Below are 19,425 nucleotides of genomic sequence, written 5' to 3'. Positions count from 1 at the left end.
GCTTCACCATCAGTTCACAGCCAGCCAGAACTGCACAGGAAACTGTGCTCTTGATGTAGACAGTGTATCGTGCTCTGTGGATCCCAAATACATGACGAAAATTATCCTTGCTTTATCCTTGTGCTCACAAATTTAGCTTCCTTTATACTGACAGACAAAGGAGAAACAGAAGGATTTCTCTAATACATTAGAGGAAATAAAACCATTCAGTATAGGAATATAAAAAGCGATCAGGACACACAGAGCTGTATGCCTCTGCATTCCTTATAATAAAGCATCGGTTATAACTGCACATTTATTGAATTCCAGCAATTTTGGAGGAACGATATTTTTAAATTTTTTATTAGATATATTTCTTTACTTACATTTCAAACGTTATTCCCCATCCTTATTTCCTTCCTTAAGCCCCCATTCCGTTCCCTCTCCCTTCTCCATATGTGTATCCCCTATACATCCCCCTTATTGTTCACCCATATTCCCCTGCACTGCCCCTGGAACATTTTCTTTATTGTTTTATTGGTTTGTTTGTTGTTATTCTTTTTCTCCCATTTTTATTAAATTGGGCATTTCTTATTTACATTTCAAATGTTATTCCTTTTCCCGGTTTCCTGTCCATCAGCCCCCTAACCCCTCCCCTTCCCGTTCTAAATGGGTGTCCCCTCCCTGTCCAACCCCCATTACTGCCCTCCCCAACATTCCCTACACTGGGGGTTCAACCTTGGTAGTACCAAGGGCTTCCCCTTCCACTGTTGCCCCAACAATGTTATTTACTGCTACCTACGCAGGGTCAGTCCATGTGTAGTCTTTGGGCTGTGGTTTGGTCCCTGGAAGCTCTGGTTGGTTTTTATGGAGTTGCAAACCCCTTCAGCTCCTTCAGTCCTTTCCCTAGTTCCTCCAATGGGTGTCCCGTTCTCAGTTCAGTGGTTCGCTTCAGGCATTTGACTCTGTATTTGACATGTTCTGGCTGTGTCTTTCAGGAGAGATCTATATCCAGTTGATGTCAGCATGCACTTCTTAGCTTCATCCGTCTTATCTAGTTTTGGTGGATATATATCCATATCTATATCTATATCTATATCTATATCTATATCTATATATCTATATATCTATCATCTATCTATCTATCTATACATCTATCTATCTATCTACCTATATGGACCACATGTGGGGCAGGCTCTGAATGGCCGTTCCTTTATTCTCTGCCCTAAAATTTTCCTCCCTATCCCCTCCTGTGAATATTTTTGTTCCCCCCTTAAAGAAGGAGTGAAGCATCCACATTTTCATCATCCTTCTTGAGTTTCATGTGGTTTGTGCCTTAGATCTTGTGTATTTCGAGTATAACTAAGAGGCGAGGATGCAAAAGAATCAAATGAATAGCTTGAGGCCAGAGGTTAGTGGTGAACACCAGAGGGAAAGATCATTCTTCCAGAAAGAATTGGCAGGCTTCTGGTAACTCAGCTTTACCAGACTACTTGTCTTGGGTCCACAGAACACTCTGAGTTGCCAACACCAAGGTATGTTACACCTACATACACTGGACAGTGTAGAAGGAGATGTCAAAGCCAGATGTCACATTTACACCTAGGTAAATAAAAAACAGAAATCATTTACCCAGAAAGGATTGCATACAGGTAGCCAACGCTATGATAAATTATGGGAACCTGAATTAACTGACACATGGCCTCCTAGAGTCAGATAAAAGTACCTGCTTGTTTTTATTGATACCCTTTCTGGGTGAGTAGAAGCTCACTACATCGGACTGAAACTGATCATAGAGCAACTAGAAAGCTCTGCTAGGAACTTTCCTCCTAATTTTGCCACTTACTAGGAATGCTGTCCTATAATAGCCCAGCTCTCACGGCCAAAGCCTATGAATAACAGTCAAAGATGTATGAATAGTTTGGAGTCTTTGTTGTGCAGAATTCTGGGTAGGTGGAAATAATGAACAAGACATTAAAGGAGACACTAAGAAAACTCTCGTTAGAGTCCAGGAAAGGTGGAAAGGCTCTTTTCTTATTTTGGGCCTGCTGTACTCCATACAAGGAGGGATTGAACCCTATAATATTATGTTTAGAATACACGCCCCATTGCTTCTAAGTCTTAGAGATCAGCACTTGGCAGAATTCTTCAACTATTTTATTCTTGAAATCCTGTCTGTCCAGTTCTCTGTAAAGTCTATTACTTTGACTATCAGAGAGACCCAGTGAACCTCTAAATCTATCTACAATATCCCCTAATTTGGACCTGGTGGTAGTGGGCAACGAAAAGGACAATGAAAGCAATTGGCAAAGGACGTACGTGGCGATGTTTTACACTCTTACAGCTATGAGGTTAGGTGGAATTTTAACATGGATTCCTCACAACTAGGTCAAGAACGTAGAAGCCACAGATGACAATGCCAAATAGACTCCCTCCAGAACTTCTGGACCTATTAAAGTTGAGCTTTCACCTGACCTCAAGCCCTTCCACTCCCTGCCCAACCTCCTGGATCTTACATTTGGCATGAATACAGGATCATGGTCCAAACTCTAACACCCTCAGGCCTGGCCCTGGGACCTCAGGAAGGTGGACACTAGAGAAGTGACGTCTAATGGAACTGCAGAGGACCAATCTCCGTCCACGTTGTCCTTTGCTCACTGATATCTGGTTATTTTTTGGAGAAAGGATTTGGAAGTTTATCATCTGAAGTAGGTGCACAACATTTAAAGTTGTATATTCACTGTGTAACTGGGTTCACTATGTTACCAAGATCATTGCAACAGAGGGATGCAAAACAGAGACTTTGTGAGTACACATCCATGAATATATATAAAGAAAGCCCGCTTTGAAGGAATGCACAATAAGAAAATGAAATCCAATATCCAATAAATTAAAGGTCTGGAGGGAAATACTGCCTTTTGGGAAACAGGAAAACCTAGGAAATTGGAATGTATGTCACAGGACTGGATCTGGGAATAAAATTATTATGCAGAAGAATCTTCCACCCCATGTCCCTTGATCTTTCTCCCCATGCCAAGCCCCTGACGCAATCTGCCCTTTCAAAGCAGGTAACTACTAATGGAGCAAAGAGAAATCTCTAGCTTTAGAGGGAGGAGATATGGAAAGGGTTCCAGTGTGTCACTGGAGAGCCTCCTGGAGATGGCACCTCAGAATCTGGTCACCATAAGGAAAGCTGGTTAGCAGGAGGCCCTGGCAGTTCCCGGTGACGTCATCCAAATGGTCTCCTGTAACGTGGCCTTCTTGACAGAGTAGAGTAAACTGCAATAAAAGGATACACTTGAAAGTAAAACTTGGAGGAAAGGCCCTGGCTTATCTACATTGTCACTGTGAACTGTGACATTGCTCTCTTGGCTTCTGTGGCCCGACATGAGGGCTCTGAAGCTATGCTGCCTCCTGTGAACTGTGAATGTGCTTGTGTCACACAAAGCATATGAATGCAGTGAGAAGACAGTAGGAGGACATTGTGACACTGCCCCCCAATGGAGACATGGAAGTGTTGACAATCACAGTGGGTGAGTCTCAAGCTGCACTTTGAGACCCAGCCAGGCTACGTTTCACCTGTCAGCTCACTTCCTGCACATCCACCACAGGCCAAGGGCAGGCTCAGATGAAGCTCTGTTGAAGACAGGCGCTGTCCCTTGTGAGCTGCGTCTCAGGGTATGCGGAAGACCATTCAGCCTCCTGTGATGTGGGAGATCAGAGTAGTAAGAGGCAGACAGAGGAGACAGTTCTGTGTTAGTTCTTCTGGGCTACCATAACTACATCTTCCAGGCTAAGGATTTGCTCATGGAAGTCTGCTGTGTCACTTTTGTAAAGGCCAAGCTGTCTGAAGTCTCAGTAACACAACTGGCTCCAGGCTGCTTTCTCAGTTACTGGGATTTACACGCAGTCCTTCGTACCTTGTCTTCTAGATCCACAAATTCTTTTCTGGCTTCATGTGTACAAGGCATATTTTCTCACTCTCTCTTTCTAGAGACCAGTAGGAACACATTTATTGGATAGCCATGCTTATTGTCTAAACTGCCAGGTGTCCATGTAGGGCATTAGTGGGTACAGCATCATATCTCAGCATCTCTTACTGTAAGGGTTGAGTAGAACTCCCCTATCTCATCCTGGGTGATGATGTAGATTAGACCCAGCAGATTAAATAAAGAATTGAAAGACTTTCCTGGGGGTAAAGTGGTAAGGAAATCATGTTGCCATCCCATAAATGCACTGCTATGAGCAAGCTTCAGACAGCCTGGGGGGATGCAGCCTGCAGCCGAGACCACAGGTCTTTGGTGGAGAATGATTCAGTTCAAAACTGGGAAGGGAGAAGGATGGTTGATATTGTTCCAGTACATCTCACTGCCTATAAAAAGAGTTTCTTCCAGATCAGTGAGTGATTCTTGTAAAGCAGCTCCTGGACTGGACTACTGAGACCAACCATGAGCCCTCCAGACTGGTGCTTTCCAACCAACAGACAAAAGTATCCACTCTGAGAATGATACTTAGATATATACACAGAATACCAGGATGGATACAGAGTTTCTTCAGTTCCATGAATGAGGGATTCAGCAGATGAGATGGCTCAGCAGATAAAGGTAATTGTTGCCAACTTCCTACACCTGAGCTCCTTCCTAGGACCTACATGATTGGAGGAAAGAACAAACCCCTCACAACTTGTCCTCAGATTTTTATGTAGTTGCCTTTTCCAGGTCTTGGTTCACAGAAGCAAAGACATCAGGTTTTCCAATTCCATTTGACACGGGACCAGTACCTTCAACCGAATGTTCCTTCCTGGAAAGCTGCAGCCTGTCAGCGTGGCTCAGTGGTTTGTGAACTGCAAGTGTCTGTCTGGGAAGGTGGTCGTGTTCACCCAGCCCACCTACCCCTATTGCAGAAAGACCCAAGAAATCGTCAGTCAACTGCCTTTCAAACCTGGTCTTCTGGAATCTGTGAACATCACAGCCACTAACAACATCAATGAGATTCAAGATTAATTACAACAGCTCACTGGATGGAGAACAGTTCCTCAGGTCTTCATAGGTAAAGAAAGACTGCATAGGCAGACACAGCGATCTGATCTACATGCAACAGAATGGAGAGGTGATAACCTGGCTGAAGCAGATTTGAGCTCTGCAGTTAGGAAAGGGGTGCAGGCAGAGCCCATGCCGAGAGCCATCATCCAGCCATTCCGACGGCCAGTGCCCCTGAGAGATGATGTGCATCACAGAGGATGTCACTACTTTTTGGTGATGGGGATTTTCAACAAATTGGCTTTTATTTCTTCTTTTCCTCAGTGCTAAAACCTGTTGCCGTTTGCCTTTAACCATGGGGGTGAGCAGCTTAACAGACAACACTGGCTTTTCCACTCTTCATGTGCTGACATGTCTCTGCCTCTAAGCCCATGTTTCTCATCCAGTCGATCTAAATCCCCATTGAATCTGTCTCTGGTTTCCTGCCATGCTGGTCAGCTGAAGTCATTTTTCAGAAGTCCGCTTCCTGAATGGTTATTAAATCAATGGATATTGTGAATTTGTTCATGAGCCACACTCAGGCCTTTCCCTCCCTCCTGCATGCACCGTCCCACTTCTGCGTTCACAGCTCTCAGCCAGTGTTCTCAACCTTGCCCTCCCACAACCCACAGAAGTCCACACTCGTATGAGGACGCTGTTTGGAAAATCAGATGAAGAGCTTTAGCATACTTGGTCCTCACTGTAGCCATAATAACATAGACGACAGAGCAGATGGTACATTCATCTCTATTCGTAAAGGAGATTAAGAAAATCCCAAGAAGTTTTATGTTGGTCCTAGTCAGAGTACCAGCAAAGTCAAATATGAAATGCAAAATTGCAGAGCTCTCCTACCAAGAATATCTGTATCAAAACTTGTTTGCAAAACACTATCCTAAATAATTTCTTCCATTCACACTTTGACATTTTGCTTTGATGTCTTGCTATGACATTTAATTATCATGGAACTGTAGGTCTCTTCTCTGGTCTACAGTGAGAAGGACTCATTCCTAATAATGATGTATCTGTAGATGACTAAAAAGGAAAAAAAAAAGATCAGGATTAAAGTTCTGGGTTATAGGTGTGACTTCCCACCTCAAATATTAGAAGTAAATTTGACTTTATATTAAGCAGAAATTCCTCACAGATTTTCCCTCTACTTTTGTGGTTTGGTTAATCTCAGATGAAGACAATTTAACAACCAAGAACAACCTTTAGACTCATATGCCCCTCCTCACTAATATTCTTGAGCAAATGGAACACTAAAAGACCAAAAGGAAGGGATGGTTATAATCAAAAGCAACATCTGGGTCAGCTCTAACTCTCTTAGTCAAGGTGACTTTGGATTCGCTCCTTAATGCCCATGGATTGCTCACATAGGACTCTGTAGAGTGCTGTTTCTACTGCCTCACTTTAAGCTCTAGGCAGACCAAGCTATCAACCCTGCCCAGGTTTCTTTGGATTGCACATAAAAGACACATACATTAAGATACTTTTGATGAGACGGCTCAGTGGACAGGTTCTTCTAAGTCTCCTCGAATTGGGATGCCCTCCTTTTTACAGCTCAGTCGCTCAGTTGCCTTTAGTCATAGCTCAGCACCCCAAGTCTGCTCTCAGCTTATTGTGTTTATAGCCTCCTGCCTGCTACACCAAGCCCAGTCTGGGAGGCCATCAATGGCCACTGAATCCTAGATATCAAATGGCTGGTAGCTCTTATTCCCTCTGAAGTTTAAATCCCTTCTCCTCCCTTGTTTATAATAGCCTGCCTGCAGGGAATAGAAGACCTGCCTATGCCACCCAGCTGCTTGGCCAACAGCATCATTATTGAACTATCAAGAATCAGTGTTCACAGGAAGATTCTAAGCATCAAAACCACACCCTACAGAACTCAACGCCTGTCTCTGGTTTGGAGTGGGAGATAGAGTAGTTAGAATTGGATCATTGAAATTCAAATAATTATGATAGATATGTTACTAATTACGCCTGGATAAAAGCCTCCAAGAGAGTGAAAATTGGTAACATTTAAGGCAAAAGGGAAAAAATCCTAATGCAGCAAACACAGTGGACCTGCCAGAAAGACTGGGGTTTGTACTTGAACTTCTTTCGACAACTTCTTGATCACTCCATGCATCCTAAGAATAGACCAAAAACAAAAACAAAGCAAAAAAAAAAACAAAATAAAATACAAAACCACCAAAACAAAACAAAAAGTAAAACCAAAAGCACAAGAAACAAACAAACAAAAAACCAAACCAAAACAAAACAAACAAACAAACAAACAAAAAACCCTTGCTAAAACAGGAGGACTGAGGGAAGATTGCTTGAGGTCTTCATTGTTAACTACAACTACAACTACCAATGGCTTTCAATGCAAAAATTATTTATTATTTTATTTGAAGCTTCTCTCTGGGTCAAAGAAACAGGGTTTGGGGGCAGCACCACCAGGAAACTGGAACAAATAATACTATAGAGCTCACCACTGATATTACCGTGGTGACTGAGGGCACAGCAGAGAATACTGGTGTGAGACAATGGGTCTTGTGGTGTTCTGGATGCTTGCGATATTTATGACTCTGAAATGTGTTAGAGCCACCCTGAAATCATGACTAAATGGACTCCTCCATTTCTTTGGAGCACAAGATCTGTCATCCAATTGACTGACTATGGTTTGTATCTGGGACCTGGCCTCTGTAGTAAGGCTAAGGCTTCTGATGGAAAATCCTTCACCAAAACTCTGGATGGTCCATGGTGGTGCCAGCAAACAACCATGCCCTGAGTCCACCCTGCAGCCTCCAGAAGTCGTTTCAAGAAGTCAAAGTTCCCAACATTTTATTTGTGGCTTTGACTTGATATCACATTTTATTTTAAATAATGTGTAATTTCTGGCATAATTCCTTCTAATTTCTTCCTCACATGAAACTTCACTTTTGACCGCAAATTCTATTCATGAAGTGTTACTTTTATCTGGAGTAGGGTAAGGTTTGTATTTTCCTTTTATACCTTACTGTGATGGCTAATTGTAGCTGTCTAAATGGTGCACTGTTGAGCAATTGAGGCCATCAGAATGGCTGGCAGGCTTGTGTCTTTGGCATTTTCTTGATGGTTGGTTGATGTATGGGGACTTAGCCCACTGTGGGTGGAACCAGCCCTAGTAAGGGGAGGAGAGGTCATAGAGAAAGGTAGCTGAGCAGATGAATAATCAGAGTTCCTATCTGTTGTCAAGCTGCTGCCTTGTGTTCTTATCTCGTATTCCATTGATGATGAACTGTAACTTATGGGGTGAATAAAACCTTCACTTTCCCACATTGGCATTTTTATGTTTCCTATAACAATAGGAAACTAACTTGAACATTCGGGATTTTCTTGAGATCTGCTCTGATAGTCCCTCCTCCTGCAGGTATGGAACCTCAGTTTTTAAATCAATAAACACAGTTCCTGGACACTCTAAACTGTTGAAATATTCGCTCTGCCAACCGCATCACACTGCTTAGGTAACTATTACATTTTTTATCTCATTACATTTTTTCCTCCTTTTTTTTTCTCTTTAAAATTATCTCTCTAGACATGTTAGCTCTTTGTACTTTAAAAGTTGTCTTTTGTCCCATAGTAGAATATTTATAGTTACATTCATGCATTTCATAAAAGTGGGTGATTTATTGCAGTAAAATTTTCTAATCATTATTTATTGTATTAATTTTATTAATTCATCAAAAACTGACCTTAATATATTATCTACTTATCCATAAAAATATAAAAGCTTTGATTTATTCAAGTCTTTAAGGTCTTTCAGAACATCAGCCGGAAAGTTCTTAAATGTATTCAGGATGGATCGTGGGTACTTCATATGTCTTCTTACTAATAGTATGCTTTATAAGTAAGCTAATCCACAGTATTTTGTTATATATTTTAAGAGTATTTTGAGTAGAATATTTCCCTGATTTCTTTCCCATGGTTTTTTATTGGTATACAGGAAAGATAAAGAGTTTTGTGTGCTATTTTGCATTCTACTACTTTTATGAATGTATTTTCAGATTTAAGAACATTTTTTAGAGACAAATTGTCTCTATTTAGCATCACCTCTAGCTAATTCATGGTTGTCTTTGCATTTTAAATATATTAATCCACATTATTTTATTTAATATTTTCAGATTATTATGAGGGGAATTTTTCCCAGATTTTCTCACGGTATGATTTAGATTGGCATAAAGGAAGGCTAAGAAATTTTATGTGTTCACATTGTATTGTGCTTTTATGTATGTATTTATCAGTCTTAAGAGACGGTGATACATTTTTAGAGTTTTTAAAATAGTATCATGTCTTCTGCAAATGAGAACATTTTGACTTCTTCATTTTTCATTTGGGTTACCCAAGTTCACCACCCACCACTGATGCTTATTGTTATTTTTTCCACTTTTCCTCTGGGTTTCTCTCTTGTCTCTTTTCATTATTGCTACTCTCTTCCCCCCTTTGTCCATCCTTCCCTGCCTCTACCTAGGTCCCTCCATCCCTCTGCCTCCCATGATTATGTTGTCCCCCCTTCTAAGTGGGTTTCAAGCATCCACAATTTGGCCTTCTGACATGTTACCCTTCAGGTGATCAATGAATTGTATAGTGGGTCTTCTGGAACTTTTGACATCTATTTGTCACTAAATACATCCCATTTCATATCCTTTTGATCTCTGTTACTTCACTATTTTCCAGTTCCATCCCTTTGCCTACAAAGTTCTTGGTGTATTCATTTTTGATACCCGAGTACTGTTCCTCTGTTTGAATAGAGCGCACTTTCTCTATTCATTCCTCAGTTGAGTTGAGGTCTATCGTGGTTGTTTCCAGCATTTGACTAATATAAGTAAGGCTGCTATGAACATATTCATCCACACGTCCTTGTCATATGTGGATCATGTTTGAGTATATGGGCTGAAGTGAGTGGTAAAGCTGGGTCTTCAGGTAAAGCTATTTGCATTGTTCCCATCATCCTCCACATTGATATCCAGAGTGGCTATACAGCTAGTAATCGCACCAGCAATGGAGGAGCGTTCCCCTTCCTCTACATCCCAGCCCACTCTGCTGCTGCCTCAGTTTTTATCTTAGCCATTCTGATTGGTGTAATGAAGGATCTCAGGTTCGTTTTGATTTGCCTTTTTCTGATAACTAAGGATGTCGAACATTTCATGATGAGTTTCTTAGGCACTGAGATCCTCAGTTGAGAATTTCTGGTTTAGCTCTCTGTCCCAGTGTAAAAGTCGGGTTATTTGTTAGTCTGGGAGTTTACCTTTTTGAGTATTTTGTTTATTTTGAATGTTGGCACTCTCTCAGATATAGGGTTGGTAAAACCCTTCTCCGAATCTGTAGCTTGCTGATTTGTCCTACTGGCAGTGTCCTTTGCTTTAAAGAAAGTTTTCAGATTGTTGAGATTTCATACATTTACTGTTGATCTTAGAACCTGACCCTTTGGTATTCTGTTCTGAAAACTTTCTCCTCTGCAAATGTGTTCTAGAAACTTTGTGACATTTTCTCTTCTATTAGCATCTGCATGTTTGGTTTTATGTGGATTTCCTTGATTCACTTGGACTTGAACTTTGTAGAAAGAGAGAGAAATGGATCAATTGGCACTCAACTACATGCAGACCACCAGTTAGGGTAGCATCATTTCTTAAAATGCCTTCTGTTATGTTCAAAGTCCTCAGTCATCAGGGAAATGCAAATCAAAACAACCCTGAGATTTCACCTCACACCAGTGAGAATGGCTAAGACCAAAAACTCAGGTGTTAGCAGATACTAGTGAGAATGTGGAGAAAGAGGAACACTCCTCCACTGTTGGTAGGATTGCAAACTGGACAACCTCTCTGGAAATCAGTCTGGAGTTTCCTCAAAAATTGAACATTGCACTGCCTGAGGACCCAGCTATACCTCTCCTGGGCAATACCCAAAAGATGCTCCAACATACAGCAAAAACACATGCTCCACTATGTTCATAGCAGCCGTATTCATAAGAGCCAGAAGCTGGGAAAACACAGATGCCCTTCAACAGAGGAATGGATACAGAAAATGGGGTACATTTACACAGTGAATACTACTCAGCTATTAAGAACAAAGACTTAATAGAAATCTTACGGCAATGGAAGGAACTAGAAAATATCATCCTGAGTGAGGTAACCCAATCACAAGAAAAGACACATGGTATGCACTCACTGATAAGTGGATATTAGCCCAAAATCTCAGATTACCCAAGATCCAATCCACAGACCACATGAAGGTGAAGATGGATGACCAAAGTGTGGAAGCTTCAGTCCCTCTCAGAAGGGGGAACGAAAATACTCACAGGAGGAAGTGTGGAGATGAAGTCTGGAGCAGAGACTGGAGGAAAGGCTACCCAGGGACTGCCCTAACTGGGGATCCAGTCTATATACATCCACCAACCTCAGACAATATTGGTGATACCAAGAAGTGCAAGCTGACAGGAGCCTGATATAGCTGTCTTCTGAAAGGCACTGCCAGAGCATGACAAATACAGAGGCGGATGTTTGGAGTCAACCATTGAACTGAGAACAATGGAGGACGCAGAGAAAGGATTGAAGGAGCTGAAGGGGTTTGCAACCCCATAACAACAATAATACCAACCAACTACAGCTCCAGGAGACTAAACCATCATTCAAATGGTACACATGGACAGACCCAGGGCTCCAGCAGCATGTGTAGAAAAGGATTGGCTTGTTGGGCATCAATGAGAGAAGAAGCCCTTGGTCCTGCGAGGCTCTATGCCCCAGTGTAGGAGAATGTCAGGGCAGGGTGGCAGGAAGGGTTGGGTGGGAGGGAGAACACCCTCAGAGAAACAGGGTGAGGAGGATGGAGTAGGGGGATATGGGTGTGAAACAGAGAAAGCCTATAACATTTGAATGTAACTAAAAACAAAGAATGAAAAAAATTAAAAGGCATAACAAATGCAAAAGATTGGGGTGCCATTCCATAGTCGTGATGTGTTTCTTCTGTGAGAGCATACTGGTTGTCACTTCTCTATGACTGTCTTCTTATTTGAAAGTAAATAATGGGATCATCTGTGGAGTGGTTAGTAAGAAAAAAAGCATTGCCTAACATGAATAGGTCCCTCCAGAGCATATGCTTAATATTCTAGGTATAGAGCAATTAGCTGTGGAGGGGGGATTAAAAACAAAAACCAAACAAAAAACAAGAACATCAACGATTAACATAAATTTTGAATCCTGGGATTAATGCGTGTGCTGACTTTGATCAGCTTTGTGGATGCTTCTAATAAACACACACGTCCTATCACAGTTCTAGCAGTCGCCAGCAGAGGGAGCTGTGAGGTAGTGTGTGCTTCTTCCTTTCCAAGACACCCCATGGCCTCAGGCCTGCATCCAGTGAGCTGGAACTAAGAGCAGCCTGGTTGAAACTCCTGCTGCCATGGCAGATTCGCAGGAACATTTTCCTTTGCCCACAAGGAGCCTGTGTGGAGGGGACCTTTTGGCGGGGTCCTCAAGGACTCTGCATGTCCTATTCTACAGGGAGAAGCCCAGATAGGTCTTTGAGAAAGGTCAGTGAGTTGTTGGGGGAAGTCTCTGATTGTGTGGCCGAGGGCCTGGAATGGCTGAAAGAATGGTTGCTTCCCTGAGGGCAAAGGATAGACCTTCTAGGGCTCTGACCTCCTACTTTATATTTTCACCTGGTGGCTTCTTATTCATATTTTCTTAATGGGATACGACTATGGTCTTGGTGAGCATCTTGATTCTCTGATTCTCAATCAGTTCTTTGTTGTCACAGACTTTTTGAGCTTACTCCAGCCCCTGGGACTTATTCATACCTCCAAATTTCTCTGACTTTTGGGATTTCTAATATTTGTGGCAAACTGAGTGACAAAAGCAATGAATAGCCTGGTGTTCAGTGCATATGGATCTGTGGGTGTATAGATATCATAAGCCTCTAGGATACACTCTAGGAAAGCAGCAGTGTGCTCTTAGGTCCCCTGTGTGACCTCACTTAACTTCGCCAATTTGTGGGCTTCTATTCTGCTGCTCTCAGAAATGGAAACTCCTGGAATAGATGTATAGTGTCCCATTACCTTTGTCATTCTTAGGGTATTAGTGGGAGTAAGTTTGATTGAAATATACTCTCAAGAACATTATCCAAATCAGTGCTTCTTGTGTGCTGTCTATATGAAGTACCAAGTTCACAGACAGATCTGCATGAACTTCCCAAAGCCAGCAAATTGGAGCATGAAGAAAGCCCAAGGCATCCATTACCAGCATCCTCAGCACCTGCCCCAGGACAGGGTAAATTGGCTTTGGTGGAAGAAGGGATCTACTGTGATAGCTGGCCCTCATACACCCAGAGAAGAATATACTAGGAGAGTTGGGGAAGGATTGTGGGAGAGAGTAACCGGGTGTCAGTGGGCAGTGAGCAGCATGCAATGTGAATAAGTGAAATATGTATAAATAAAAAATAAAATAAAGTTCTTTAACAAAATGGGACACAGTGTAATGTTGTAGTAACTCTACTATGTTTACACTAGCGAACACTTTAACAACTAGAGTGACTAGACATGATAAAGTAGGATGCCTCTGTCACTTACAAATACTATTTACACAGCAAAGATAAATGCACGACTTGCAGCCCAAAGATCGATTGTTCCCAGCACATCTATGTGACTCTCCTTCCCTTTATCAGGACTCTGGAGGCCTCTGTTCATCCAGGTCTCACGGATCATCCAAAAGGCAGTCCCTTACCAGCTCTGATCAAGTGCCCTTGTGCTCTTGGCAGACCTCTGCTCAGGCTGCAGAGGCACTGAAGGGCCAGCCTTTTCCATGCGTGGGAAGCCATTATGTCAGCCTTTCCAGACTCTCTGCTACCCAACTGGAGACTTCTGCAGAGGCCTGTCGATCTCAAAACCAGAAGCTTGTCAATCCAAAACCCTAGGATGCCATCCTGCACTCATGATGTGTTGATTATCTGAGACCATACACGTTAACTCTCTTCTTCATGCCTGTTTTCCTTCTTTGAAATTAAATAATGTGATCATGTGTGGTGTGGGTGGTATGAGCAAAATCTTTACCATGAAGAATAGGGCCATGAAGAGTGTGGACTTAACATTCTAGGTACAGAGCAAATAGAGGGAATTACCAAAGAAAACAACAGGAATTCTAACAATTGCAAAAAAAAAGAAGAGAAAAAAGAAAAAAAAACTTTATGGGTGCTGGGATTAAAGGCATGTATCAATTCTGACCAGCATTGTAGGTATTTCCAATAAAATATTAAAAAACAAACAACCCGATTATTCTTTTAGCAAGTGCAGCAGAGAAGACTGTGAGAGATCATGTGCTGCTACCACCATGCTATGATTCTGTAGCAACAACTTCCTTGGTGATAGGAGCCTGTATGCAGCAGGCCCCTTGGTGGGCCTGTCATCTCAAAAAAAGATGCTTCAGTCATCCAAAAGATTGGACTCCAGTATACTTCAGGCCAGGAAAGAAGCCAGCTACCATGGGTGAAAGAAGAAAGGAAAAATTACATTGGAAAAATATGTGCCTTATTTGGAAGAAATGACCCTAAACTTCTGAAGCATCCATCATCTCCACTCCTCTGTTTTGAGCTTTGTATAGCGATGTTGTCCAACTCCAGGTGGGAGTCAGAGGCAGAGCCCTTCCCAGAATAGACAGACGTGATTTTCACTCTGTGAGGTTAGGAGGCGTCATAGCACAGACTGAGCGCACCTAGGAGAAGAACACAGACGCCACACATGACAATGCCAAATGGACTTTCCCCTGAACTTATGGACCCACTAAAATTGAGGTTTAACCTGACCTCAGGCCATTCGACTCCCTGCCCATCCTGCTGATTCTTATGTTTGCTAGGAGTAAAGTATCAAGGGGCAACCCCCAATATCCTCATGCCTGGACTTGGAAATTAAGGAAGACAGATATTGGAGAAGTGATGGCTGTCGGGCTACAATGGAGGAACACGCAGTCCAGGTTGACCTTTACTCACTGATGACCAATTTAATTGTCTGGCTATATTTGAGAAAGGAATGATGTCCTACTTAATGTGTAAAAGAAGGGACAGAAATTTATGATTTTATATTTGCCCTGTAGTTGATCCCCTATATTCCGAAGAAAAGGGAGTTTTTATTGCAAAAAGTAGGATTATTAACATTGACTTTGTGAAATACATGGACATGTATGTGGAAATAGTCCTGGCCATCAAGGAATGCACAATAAGCAAATATTATTCAGGTTTTATAAAATTAAAATTATAGGAGAAATATATTGGCCTCTAGGAAACAGGGAAACTTTGGGAATTAGACTGTATGTATGAGCATCGTCTCAGGTGTAGATTTATTATTGATAGAAATCGTCCTCATTTGTGGTCCCTAGAGATTTGGGTGCTAACAAAAATCTCTTCTCCAATTCAGGGTTGTAACCAACTCTCCCCATCAAAAGCATTGATGACATCCGATGAAGCAGAGAGACATATCTAACTTTGGAGGAGAAGTTGCCAAAGGATATTCCCTGGGTCACAGGAGAGGCTGCAGAAAAGGGCCCCATAGAAATTGGTTGCTTTTAGGAGAGCTGGGTAGCAGGGAGGCCATAGAACTTCCCAGTGACGTCATCAGTAATGTCTTCCTTGGACAATCTCTTGTATCTAAGAGAGCACTAGAATCTTCTGTGATGTCACCAGTGTTGTGGTGACACCAACTGCCTGTGGGATTCCCTCAGTGCCTTTTGGGTTCACAAACAGGCATGTTTCACCAGCTGCTCAAGCTCCTTCAGAAGGAGGGGGGAGACCAAGGAGAGACCAGACCGAGGCAGAAGAAAGCTGGCCTTCTGTCTTGTAAGTATGGAAGAATGAAATCATTCTGGGGAAGGCACAGTGAGTACTGGGTAGAGTCAGGGAACTTCCTCCAGGAGGTAGGTTTGAGCTGTGCCTTTCAGGAGTCGGCCTTACAAGCTGGAGCCTTGGAAATTGTCAATTGCAGACCAAGAGTCAAGAGTTCTGATGATTAATTTGACAGAGAGCCAGGAATTGGCAGGCCTGCAGCTTCTTTTCTATGAGCTTTTTAATTTCTACTGCCAAGGAATGCCAGGAGGAAGCCCTATGAGGATAACAATGTGCCCATTCATGGTTGGGTGCTGAAGCACTTCATCCTCTAGATTCCTGTAGGTTACTAAGCCTGTGGTGACAACAACAAGGAAGGATGAACCCCCTAGTCATAAATTGAGGTCGCAGACACTTTAAGCTTGAACACACGATTAGGGTTTGATGGTGCTGTGAACTCCAGGATTGACCTGCTCCACAACTGATATCTGCTGAAAATGTCCCAAATCTTTATGTCTGAGGTAGATTCTATCTTTCAGTATGAGGGATCATGTAATAGTGAGTGAGGCTTATGTATGGCACTGGAGGTTGGGAAGAGGGAAATAGCTTAAGAGTCCACATTAGAGATAGCTTTTCTTCTCTTTCAGGGATTCAACAAGTCTCCAGCCTTTCTTCTTCCTCAACCTCCTTTTTGAGATTCAGAATGGTCTTTTCTGCCCATGGGCTATTAAATATGTACATTCACTTGTGTTTATCTATCTACAGGGTTTATTCGGAAGGCATCATCAGAAAATTTCATCCGTAACCATGAAAAGCGTATAAAGAATTTGGAGGAACTAAAATCTGAAATCCAGAAGTGTAAAATCGAGCGGGATGAACTTTCTCAAATCCTGGACCTTTATGTCAATGATGGTTTGAACTACAGGTAGTCATTATGCCCTGTAACCTACTGACTGTCTTGTGCTCTCTCTGCTAAGCCAAGATTTCCTCACATCCAGAAAGTGTTTCACCTCTCATCCTGGACTTTAAGGAGCCTTGGCAGGTGCTGGCCTGTGAGAGAAGCTAGGTGCTGTGTGTTTAGGGTCAACCTCTCTTGTACTTGACCCTGATCTCCTTGGAGTTGGATTGGATTTTTTTCAACAGCTGGAAGGACCTGGTCACACTTGCTGCATCTAAGTGTGTGAATGAAATGCCTGAATGTCATCACTCTTACTCTGATTTTGGGCCTTATACACTGATTCTATGGCACCTCTATGATAAAGTTGGCATTCTAATTATGTTTGTATATGGGTTGGTATGTATGGATGGATGTGAAAGTATTTGTGTGTGTTTTGCTCAGGATCAGGGAGTCTGGGACCTTTGATTGGGTCTGAGGATTTGTTTGATGAACAGTTTGCAGGTCATGATAGTGATGAGTCCGTGGAGGCCGTCATTGATCAACAGAGCACTTTGCTCCTTCTGTTTACCTTGCTGGCACATAGGGCTCTCCTGAGGGGAGGAGGTGTTATGAATCCTCTTCCCTGTAAAAAGTAGTTACGGCCTCTGGGAGTCATGTAACAAGGATTGAGAATCTCTGCTTTCAAAACAAGAGAAAGTCATCACACATCTTTCTGTTGGACCCAAGGCTGTGGCACAGACTGGAGGAAACATCTTATATTTCTTACACAACTGTTCAATTCCTCCATGCTTACCTGGCCAGATCTTGAAGGTCAGCTCCCTCCATTTGGTCCCCTGGCTCTGCCGTCCAATGCCCAGGATAATGAGTTTAACCAGCACCAATAGGAAGGAGCAAGTTTGTGTTATATAAATGGGCTTAGGTAGTCCAGAGAACACTCTGATTTCATTTATTTATTTATTTATTTATTTATTTATTTATTTATTTTCCTGCTTTGAACTTTATTTTCTTTTTTCTAATTATCCAAGGATGGTTTATTGTGACCTAGAAAAGGTCACTGTGGGAATAAATTCTTGGCACTTGTTATTCCCAAACATGCAGCTCTCAGACTTTCCCCCCTCCTATACAGAGGGTCTTTGTAGGACCGTATCTCACCAGCCTTTTAAGGAGCCCTTATTTCAAAACAAATGTGTGCTGATTTGCAGAGAAATATTTTCTATGGGAGAGTGATGGTTTGAGTCTCACTGTTGTGTTTTTGCTGTGGTCTTTGAGTTTTCCACTTTCTTCCCTAGCCCCCATTCCTTGAATTTGAATTTTTTATTGGGTATTTTTTATTTACACTTCATCTAATTCTGAAATCATGAGTTCAGACAGTTATTTGTTCCTTGGGTCATGTTCTAACACAGGCTGAGTGTTGAATTGCCAATGCTTAAATCCCAACATGAGATGAGAACGATGGATATGCATAAGATGACCAACTGGATAAGTGATGCCATGGAGAAGTACAAGGAGCTCATGCAAGAGAACAATTCCTACCGGTGAGTCACTGACAGAAAGGAGACCCCAGCACTAGGCGGGAAATACTTCTGTCCAGCTATGACTTTGAAAAAAGATCTGTGGTCCCTGAGAAACACATGGAAAGTTTGTATAGCTGCTGGGTCTTCTATCATCCCTCAGAGGGGATTGGCCCTTCACCTGCCAATGGTTTTAGAATACCATGAACACATAAGCACCCATATGCACCATTTCCTCTTCTTTGATGTGCACATACCCTCTTAGTGTCAGGATTTTCTGAAGTACTTTGATTCCCATGGAGTGCGGACTCGGGATTTGACCTGCCTCTAATTGGTGCTAACATGCAAACCGTGGCTCTATTCTGGAGATGCCTGGGGATGGGGCCCTTGAAGGGATGATTGTACTTGCAGGAGTGGCAGGCAAATAGAAACTGCCTGGGATTTACCATTATTTGTTTTTGATTCAGCATCAGAAACTTCCACCTCCTGAATGAACGCAATGAATTGAAGAAGAATGTAAGGATTTTGATGAATGAGAACAGAAAACTGCTGGTGGAGCAGACTGAACTGCAAGCATCCTGTGAGGAGGGAAAGAGGTTCTGTGAGGAGGCCAGCAAGACCATCTACACCGCAGATATTGGATCCTTGTGTCCTGTTACTTTTGAGTAAATCGAATGTATCCTTGTGAATCAAACAGTGATCTCGAACTCGTCACTCTTAAGAACCTTCTTTATTGAAGTGTGATGTAACCATCTGAAATCCCACAGCTCTCAGGCAGAGATGGACCCTGCATTCTCACAGGGATTGGGCATCATAATTACTTCCCAGTCAGACTGAGATACAAAGAAAATTGTACTTTCAGTGGAGATTGTGTGTCCAACTCTGAATACCAACTTCATGATGAAAAAATTATCAATGCTGTATCCTTATCAAATATTTAGCGACCGCTAAAATATACTCTTTTGTGGATGAGAGTGTTGAACATATTAATGGAATATTCATCAGGCTTTCTGTAGTATATCCCAGGAAATAAAACAATATTATAGCGAGTATAGAAGCAGTCATGAAACAGAATTGCTTGGTTTTGGTTTCCTTCAAACATGATATCAATTATAACTGCACAGAAGAGATAATAAATTGCAAGACCTTTCAGGGGATAGGGTTTTTATGGTTGGTTGTTTTCTTGTTCTTGATT

The 19,425-nt window shown here is 42.2% G+C and overlaps 2 protein-coding genes across 3 annotated transcripts in view; both read left to right on the top strand.

The window, feature by feature from the left end:
* Positions 1–19,425, top strand: part of LOC134481937 (disks large homolog 5-like) — a 139,451-nt gene that overhangs the window by 93,980 nt on the left and 26,046 nt on the right. The window lies entirely within an intron of this gene.
* LOC148000676 (uncharacterized) lies at positions 15,671–19,385 on the top strand. Of its 2 annotated transcripts, none has more exons than XM_087586911.1 (4): positions 15,671–15,836; positions 16,587–16,746; positions 18,123–18,254; positions 18,698–19,385. In XM_087586911.1, exons 1-4 carry the CDS (start codon positions 15,746–15,748, stop codon positions 18,897–18,899), a joined length of 585 nt encoding a protein of 194 aa, XP_087443037.1. In that variant the 5' UTR covers positions 15,671–15,745; the 3' UTR covers positions 18,900–19,385. The 2 variants fall into 2 exon arrangements, with proteins under 2 accessions (XP_087443037.1, XP_087443038.1); XM_087586912.1 differs by having other exon boundaries at positions 15,674–15,743; positions 18,698–19,379.

The sequence above is a fragment of the Rattus norvegicus genome, chromosome 15 (assembly GCF_021556685.1).
Source record: "Rattus norvegicus strain SHRSP/BbbUtx chromosome 15, alternate assembly SHRSP_T2T, whole genome shotgun sequence".
NCBI classification, from domain to species: Eukaryota; Metazoa; Chordata; class Mammalia; order Rodentia; family Muridae; genus Rattus; species Rattus norvegicus.
Note: the sequence above shows the minus strand (reverse complement) of the source record. Positions and strands in the feature narration are given on the sequence as shown.

Coding starts and splice junctions, on each gene's coding strand:
- LOC148000676 (XM_087586911.1), top strand. CDS start 15,746: ATGTTTCACCAGCTGCTCAAGCTCCTTCAGAAGGAGGGGGGAGACCAA. Junction 15,837..16,586: donor GAAAGCTGGCCTTCTGTCTT/GTAAGTATGGAA, acceptor ATCTATCTACAG/GGTTTATTCGGAAGGCATCA. Junction 18,255..18,697: donor CAAGAGAACAATTCCTACCG/GTGAGTCACTGA, acceptor TTTTTGATTCAG/CATCAGAAACTTCCACCTCC.